At 37.2% G+C, this 9368-nt stretch overlaps 1 protein-coding gene across 6 annotated transcripts in view; it reads right to left on the bottom strand.

Annotated features, from left to right (window-relative positions):
* Positions 1-981: 981 nt before the first annotated feature.
* The window catches only part of LOC134531658 (protein lava lamp-like), a 90242-nt gene continuing 81855 nt past the window's right edge, over positions 982-9368 (bottom strand). For 5 of the 6 annotated variants that reach the window (XM_063367433.1, XM_063367435.1, XM_063367436.1 and 2 more), the window contains 2 exons: positions 3352-3406; positions 2105-2563 (listed from right to left, as the gene is read on the bottom strand). In XM_063367433.1, the coding sequence (XP_063223503.1) occupies positions 2530-2563; positions 3352-3406 (89 nt within the window). In that variant the 3' untranslated portion in view covers positions 2105-2529. Of the gene's footprint in view, positions 2071-2104; positions 2564-3351; positions 3407-9368 lie in introns of those variants that run through there. The other variant, XM_063367434.1, reaches the window with a different exon arrangement.

Raw genomic sequence — 9368 nt, 5'->3', positions numbered from 1 at the left:
CTGAAGTAGATGATGCACAGATTTACCTGCAGCAACGAGGACTAAGTGTGGATAAGTGTGCTCAGAAACTCTGCGCTTTGAAAACCCTCTTAGTGGAAAGTAGAGACCGTTTCGTGCAAGAAGCAATTGACTTTGCTAAGACTCTCTGCGAAAAACTCGGAATCGAACTCAAAACGAGAAGAATTCGCAGGAAAAAACGCATGCATGGCGATGAATCTTCTGAAGATGCAGCTTTGTCTCACGAACAGGAAATCCGTCGAGAGATTATCGCATCATTAGACAAGATCATTCAAGAAATGACGACTCTATTCCAGCAAATTCAAGAAATATCGGACAAGTTTGGATTTTTGATGCCAGCGAAACTTTTGGACAGCAAGTTCGGGGATCTTTCCCATGTATTAGAAGACATCGACAAGGACGAGTTTCAGATGGAGCGGAAGCATCTTCAGCAGTTTGTTGTTGTTGCCTGTTCTGAATCAGAGGAAGATATAAGTTGTAAAGGACCACTGGAGCTCCTCCAGTTCATTCAAAAACTGAATCTCGGAATTTCGGTTCCAAATATAGTCATCTTGATTCGTATATATTTGACTTTGGCGATTAGTGTTGCAAGTTGTGAAAGAAGTTTTTCGAAGTTGAAACTAATAAAAAATTACCTCAGATCTACTATGAGCTCCGCTAGACTATCAAACTTGGCTATATTGTCAATTGAACAAGAATTGGCTGTTAATGTTGATTTTGACAAAGTTATTTCTGACTTCGCTGCTCATAAGGCCCGTAGAATCCGCTTGTAAAACCGCTCATCCTATTTTAACTTCAATATAAGGTACCTCATTGCATGTGAAATTTAATTTTAATTAAGCACCTATAGAATGGGGGCGGCAAAATAGGTCTCCCGCCCCAGGCTCCGAGATGGCACGCTACGCCACTGGCAGCAAGCATGCTCATATCTGTAATCTGATGATTTTGTGCAATGAAGTTTGATTTCTTTTTCTTTTCAATTTAAAGGTATGATGTGTGGGAAAATGTTTACATGATTGTTTTAGGGTACTGATAGTTTTATAACTTTAGTAAAAGTACATTATAACCACAACATTTTTAATCACAAACCAGATAAAGTTTATAAGACCCAAAAATTTGTTTACTTAAAAATAAAGTACACATTTATTAATTGCAAATCTTCAAATCTTCATAGTGTATAAAACAATCATTCCATCAAAATAAAATTACTTTAACACGTAGCCTGTATTATATACAAAGTGATGTGTTGGTTGCCGTATTTATCTGGTTGTGATCTCATTTTTATAAGTTTGTGGTCAGTTTTCGAATTGATTCTTGATCCTTTTTAAATGATTTTCATGCTAAAAGTTTAAGGCTAAAAATATTGAAATCATTTCAAGTCATGTATCAACGACAGCATGAGAGAGGTGAACTTCAATTTGCTGTTGATGATGCCATTTTCACATAATGTTGCAACAAAAACTATAATTTTTTCAAATATCATAGATGATAACATTAAATTTTTATAGGCCAATGAATTCATTTTTTTTTGTGAGTCTTTAGTGTTACTATTCTTCAGTGTATTTGCACAGATAGGCCCATTAAAACCTCTACCAACCACATAATTCTTGGAAAATACACTGTACAATTGCCAAAATGTTTCTACCCCATCTGCTTGCTTGTGGTAACTTTTCATTATATAGAGACTTTTTCAAGCAAAGCACAGCAAAAATTTTGGCATTTTGTAAGATAAATAACATCAATTTTTAGTAAATATAGGAAATACATTTGTGGGTGTACGACAATAACAAAACTGTATGCAGAAAGGAATGATTACGAACCGATATTAGACACAACATATTTGTGAACTGAAACTTGGTGATTGTGTGAGGATTTCATAAGTGATAAAACTAAAGCAATGTTTGGCCAAAACTTTGAAGTTGTCAATGTTAAAATTTATAATTCGTTTCATAAACAGTCACTTGCAGATGTCACAACCGTGCAGCGATGTGGCACGGCTGGGTGTTTAGCGAGGTGGTCTGCCACTGTCACACGTGCATGACGCGCGGAGTGCTGCAACAAGAGTCGGGCAGTGAGCGAGACGCCAACATGCACCTGCTGACACAGCCCTTAACGCTGGCCGTGCTCCGTCAGGCGTGTCACAGTTCACACCAGTGCCACTGGGTTATCTGTCCCCTTCACTGCCATGCCCTAATTCATACTGTGATGCTGGCACAGATGATAAATACGTTATGCTATTAGTTTTATTAAACATTGAGATAGTAAGTTGAAAATGCTCAAAATACTCTGTTATTCTAAGATTACTACTGGTTTTGTTTCCAACAGGTTATTAGCAGTACATAGACAATTAATGCAGCACCAATGAATAAAGCCAGAGCGGGGAGCACAACAGTTACGTAAATGCTGAACTCACATTTGGGGGAAGCCGGGTTCAAACCCCGATCCATCCATACTTATTTTGGCTTCCCATGTTTTCCCATCACTCCAGGCGAATGCTCGAATTGCAACATACTAGAGACCATGGCTGAGTGCTTTCTCAATTTCCCTGTAGACGAGACGTAACCAGAATAAATAAACATGTAAAGCATGAAGAACACACATTACATAATTTTATTATTCATAGCATCAGTATAAGAACAAAATTCTTGATGTTATTAGGAATCATTTTGTTAAGGAGTCCCTAGTTACTAAAGTCTATACTTCAATCCTGCCACAACGTGCTGATGGCCTGTCACGTGATGACGTAGCAGTGCCCCGCTGATGGTTAACACTTGCCCTAATAGTCACCACGAATTACACAAACCATATGAATCGGGCTAGGTAAGCGCCCTGACAGCGACCTTCAGGATTCGCTACGAACCTGCCCCGAATTTCCAAGTTGGCGACTGTCAGGGCACGCTCCTACTTCCTCCCCTACCACACCTTCTTGGCGAATGTTTTATGACACATCTACCTAACTTTAGGGTGATTAATAACACCAATACTAATAGCAGGAGAAAAGAGAGAAAATGTTTACTAAAAAACAAAGACATACGGACTATGAGTTTTGAAGATGAATCCTATAAACGTAAGTTTTAATTGATGTGTACATTTTCTCCAATGGGCTAGCTGGACATAAGCATAATAAATTAAAGGAGGCATATTAAAATAGTATATGGTACAATTTCATTATGCTTATTGTTAGTAATTACTCTAAGGTACAATTGTAAATGAAGGTGAATCTAAAATGGAGTAAATGTTTGCTTACATGTTAGTTGATTAATAATAATAACCATATATCCCAAAGCACACAGTGTTAAAGAGCTGCACTAAAGACGAACAAGCAAGCCTCACCTGCGTCCTCTAATCCAGTTGAGGAGAACTGTAGACTGGGGCTGCACATCTCGAGCTGCAGACAAAGGAACTGCATGTCAACCCACATGTCTATACACGTGGCACATTCTTTCACAAACACTGTTTCCCCCAGTTATCTAAATAATACCTCCTGTACTCTAATTACAACCACTTTGTGACTAGCTTTACAATTAAATAATTGAAGCTAAAATACAAATGATAGCAGGCTGAAACACTTGGTCTTACGAAAACCACATACATGATTATCAAACTATAAATTGTAAACAGTCACTTCCGGGAACTGTGCCAACAACTTCAAAGATCAATGATGTCTCAAAGTTACATTTTTCCAGAACAAAGTATTTACAAAACTTTAAATTTTATCTTAAATTACCATGAAAGAAACACACACCAAAAAGTCTTGCTGCCTCTGCATAACACTATGTATCAGAGTAACATGTGAAACACATTACAGGTTGGACTACTTTCCTGTTATTTATTGTTCACTCAGTAGCATGATGAGGTTTTATCAAGAGGTAAATACTTAAAAAACACTGAATTCCCATTTCTGGAACTAAATAACACCTCGAGTTCAATCACATCTATCAAGAGAACTATCTGCAGATGTCAGATATGGAGGTAGTTTTGTTGTTTCAGTGCTGCAGACAGAATATAATTTTATATAAATTGTTCAATTTATTCACTGTAAAACACTAAGACAAAAACTTGGAAACAACAACCCCATTTTATTTTGAAACCGGGGATTTGTTAAATTACTTAAATTCTTACCATTTAACTTAATATATTTCATAATTATATGATGTCAGGAGTGGCACAGGGTGGAGTGTTGGGGCCCCTGTTGTTCATGATAATGATGAACGATATAGGAGAGGGAATGGAGGCCAGGAGTATGAGGTGGTGGGGGGAAATGACATGAGCAGACTGGAACGATGGACAGAGGAGAATGGGATGTCGCTGAATGTTGGAAAGACGAAGGTGGTTAGATTCAGGAGAAAGAGGGAAGTGTATAGCTGGAAGGGGTAGTAGATAAAGGAGGCAGATGAGCTTATTTACCTGGGGGTGACCTAGCAAAATAACCTGGTATGAGCAGAGCAGGTTCAGCGAGTAGTGAGTAAAGGGAGGCTTGACAGGACCCTGCAGGGGGCAGGTAGGAGGGTAATGGAGAAATCACCCTCCACATTGGCCAGGCCAGTGATGGGAGCATGCTGCTGTGGTCTGGGATCCTTACCTAGAGACCGAGGTAAGAGAGCTAGAGAAGGAGCAGCGTAGAGCAGCAAGGTGGGTGATGGGTATGAGGAGGAGAAGGGAAGGGCAGGAGGTAGGGGGAAATGCATAGTCCGACGGAAATGATAAAGAAGTTGGGATGGGAAGCATTACAGGGTTGGAGAAGGGTGGAAAGGTTTGTCAGACTGTATAAGGTGATAAAGGGAGAGGGTGGCTGGAAGCAGCTGGGAACTGCTGGAGGGAGAAATGCTGGGGGTGAGATGCAAGAGATCTGAGGAGATGACTGTAATGAGGGTGAGGGGGAGGCAGGGGGGAGAGAAAGTAGAGGACTCCTTTCCACCGGGTGAAAGCCCAATTGCAAGTGTAACATATCAATCAAACCAACCAAGATGCCTGAACCAAGATTCAAAACAGAGTCCTATGGAACGCAATCCACTGTAGCACCACTGACCACTTTGCTTCATTACTTTATAACTACTTACAGGAACACTAAATTACTGCCTAGGCATATTATGGCGATGCCAAGCCTCGTGTGAAGTAGAAACCCCTTTCATTGTGCTCCAGAGATTTAGATATTGTCATCACAACAGCATGACACAAAAAATATTTAATGTTGTAGATTTAAATTATGCACACAAATATTTTGAGAAATTTTGTCACTTAGGTTCCAAATGAAAAAAAAAGCGTACTTTCAAATGAAAGTTGAAAAAAGATTGTGGGTCAGTTAAAATCATTTTTGGATGTAAATTACATAAATTTCTTACTGTTTTCATTTCAAGGTACATTGTACATACCTAAATACCATGTTTATTTAACATTTCATATCAGAAAATAAACTTTTGTATTCTAGTCACGGTGAGTAATGCCATGCACTGAACAGTTGCAAAAGCACAGAACCGAAGTCAAATCTACATTCGCACACAACACAGCAGCAGTTCAAATCATTTCAACTGATTTTTCCCTCATTTACTTCTGTCAAATTTTTCTGTTTCAAATGTTTGTATTATGTCAGCTATAATTTACAGAAGCAGTTTTTTTACTTAAAGCCTATAGCATTTAATTTCACATATTGTTTTTAATGTTTAGGAATTATAGACTACAAAGAATTTCCTCACAAATAAATACATATTTGAATTAGTTTCACTCTTTATCTTTGAAATGCACATATCAAAACAACCGTCAGTTATTTTATGCCACTGGTATAATATACGTTGATTGACCGCTAACATAAATCTGCACACAGCACAGAGAAAATTGAAAGTTTCTTAATCTTCCTGTGCACAGTGTGAGAGCTGTTTGTGTGTGTAAGTGTGTGTGTGTAAGTGTGTACGTGTGTGTGCGTGCGTGTGCGTGCGCGCGCGTTCGCGTGCGTGCGTGTGTGTGTGTGTGTGTGTGTGTGTGTGTGTGTGCTATTTTACAACAGTCTTCGAATAGTTCTTGCATGGGGCAGATTGATTCAAGATCTTTTTGTGGACATCCGCCATGCTGGTTATACCGTACGTCAAATGAAACCTCTCTAACAGACAAAGAAGGTTAATATACAAAACAGACGAATGTGCAAACACATACAAAGCAAGCCAAAATCACCCAATGTCAAAAAATGAAAAAAAAAAAAAAAACCTAGACAGCATAGAAAATTCCTGAAAATAATTAGTTAAAAACATTAAATAAATAAAAAAATTATAGCACTGACGAACACAGTGAGCTGTCTGCGAAGAGACAGTTGTGAAAAGAACAGAGAATGCAAACAAAACAACTTTGGACAACACAGCAACAAACAGAGGAAACCAACGATGATTCAAAACAGATAAAATGGACATCCCAACGACAATACAGCAATGCTCATGCAAACCCAACGATGAAATTAAACAAATATTTGTTTATCACCAGCAAGCTTGGGGCGTGCTCTCACTGGCTTACTTCGTCACCACCCTGCTGGTTCTGTTCTGCTCTGTTCTCTGGTCTTCTTGAGTACCCGCAACTTAACCACTGCCCCCACGTCATACCACACAAATCATGCACATTCCAACTTGTTGTTTCGGCTGCTGTAGCCAAGTCTATAGCCTCTTCACAGTCAACTTTACCTTAGAAAGCATGGTATACTTCACTGCTTGATCCCACACCGCACAGACTATTCTATCCTTTAACATTCTGTCCAGATCTGTGAAACTGCAATATGTGGAAAACCACTGCAGTTCCGCCACATACTCTGCAACTGCTTCTGGAATCTGTAGTTTCTACAATTTCACTTAGTGTGAGCTGTAAATGATTTGCCCACAGCCTTAAGACATCAGAGATAGTAACTTTGCTCGTCGCTTTTAGTTACACCAACGATGCGACCACATCATACCACTCGGTACCACATACTGTAACCGATCGGTGTTTGTCTTACACGTATTTATTTCAGGCACACTCTCTCCAACAGAGCTAAACAAAGCCATTTGAGGTTATCAATGGCCCATAACTTAAATCCTCACTGCAATCCTCAACACTGCAATTCCTCAACTAATCATATTACCAAATGGTGTAATTTGTTTCCCTCATTGCCAATGTTGTATTTCACCTCCACCTGTTACATTAATCATAATTGTATATGTTCACTCTAGTCCTGTGGCCTGTTCCCACGATTTACACATGTCCATCACCTCCAGCTAATCACAACATGCCTGTCAACCTTCTACCAACATACAGAACACTCTATGACATCAGTACACAACAGTAATGTTTTCAAAGAACCATTTTTCTTGGTGTATTAATACTTGAATAAATAAATGACTAATCACGACTGTATTTACTTATACAAGAAGACAGAAAAAAAAAAGTGATCTTGCAATGAAATTTATGCACTTGCTTTGTGCATGGTATACATGGTAAAGCTTTCTGAGCTGCATTGGTCAGAGCAGGATAATTGTTGCAAAATTGATATTTAAAATTTATCTTTTAATGTTTTCCAGATTCTTTTTAGACATAGATGAAACGTTTTCATATTTTGTATACAAAAACTCACATAATTTACAAAATATGAAATTACAAATTCACAATTATGGTTTTGACATTAAAATAAAATCTTATTTTTAATTAACTATTTTTAACTTATGAAATAGGTGTGATGAACAATATCAACACAGTAAATAACTAAATCTAGCTGCACTATGTGGTTTAAATAATTTAAATGATAGTTTCAATGGGAACCATTAGTTATAAAATCAAGTACCGGTATACAAGTATTTTTAGTATAAATGCAGTTGAAACAATTGAGAGAATAATTTTATAAAATTGGAGACATTAAATATGAAAATATATGAATAAAATTATAAATTTTGAGTAATAACCACATTGCTGTCTATGTGAGAGGAAAATAATTTAATGATAAATGCATTCTGATTTACTACCCCCAATCACAAATTATGCCTAAAAAAAACCCATTAAACAACTATCTCTGAGCGAAAACTATTCAGTCCTGTGTTAGATTGGAAATACTTGAAGATTTGTGCTGTATATTTCATAAATGCAAGCATTGCAAATATAAGACTAATGTCAGATATTCAATAGAAACCAAGGAATGTTTTGAATGATCAATGTAGAGGGCCATTGTTGCTATTACTATACATGTTATGTTTTGTTCTAAGTACGTTTTTCTTAACTAACGCTTTTTGAAGTAGTAACAGTGGCATCTGCTGATTTACAGGAAAAAGTCACATTTTCACCATCATGATCCAAAATGTTTTTCGAAGGAAAATTCCAAACATCTGCTCTGTTAGTCATTATTATACCATTTCCTACCCCTCCTGGTGGGACTTACTTTACAGCTCAGGTGACAGTTTACCCTCAGCCTGATTTCCGTTTTATATTGGTTGCGTCATTTCTTCTGTACATGTTTGCTACAACAACAAAAACGTTTTATCAAACTGAAACCAATAGGACCTCAAATCATACTTTTTGTAGCACAGAGGCCATAAAAATGCTAATTCGTCCATGTTTATACACACGTATGTATCCTTCGTAAAATAAATCAGCAGAACCATGCAAGCCAATAAACTTTTTTTTTCATGATTCACACACTTCTCTTTCACTCAGCTTGCTATCCACCTGCTAGGGCCACTACCCCCACCCACAAGCCACGAAGTTGGCATGTTGCAACCGCACGAGTCTTTCCTCAAGCAGCAGCCTGAGCGTGCTTAAGTTGCTGTCCGTGTTTCATTTGACTAGAAAAAGGTGTGTTTCAGTGTCCATCAAAATGATTTTCTTAATGTGAAAAAAAGCATCTTACGTTTCCATAAAGGCTAAGTCGTTTCCTCAAATCCACTAAAGCTAGAGATACGACAGTCAGCATGGTACATATTTCTAAATTAAATATAAGGGAATATTTTTATTTAAATTCCAACCTTAAGGTGAATGAAAAAAGTATCTATGTTATAAAGGCCAATTTATATTCAAATACCTTCAGTCTATAAATGTCAATCTAAGCATTTAAAATTAAACAATAATAAAGTACAGTACATTTTGAGGTAAAACATTTTTACCAATTGAGAGACAAAAAAGTTTTTTTAACTAAAGGCTAACATTTAGTTATAAATGTAAAATTTTGGATGAATTTTCTTGAGTAAGTACATGTACACATGTATAAATGTTTATCAAAATCTACAACAGTCTAGGTAAAAAAAAAGGGAGTACCAGGAAATAAAATTATTTTTCTTAGTTGGGAAAGAAAATTACACAAACATGAAACCTGGTAAGAGAAATTTAGCCATAAAATTAACACTCATAAAATA

This window comes from Bacillus rossius, chromosome 5, assembly GCF_032445375.1.
Source record: "Bacillus rossius redtenbacheri isolate Brsri chromosome 5, Brsri_v3, whole genome shotgun sequence".
NCBI classification, from domain to species: Eukaryota; Metazoa; Arthropoda; class Insecta; order Phasmatodea; family Bacillidae; genus Bacillus; species Bacillus rossius.
This window is presented reverse-complemented; position numbering and strand designations above follow the sequence as displayed.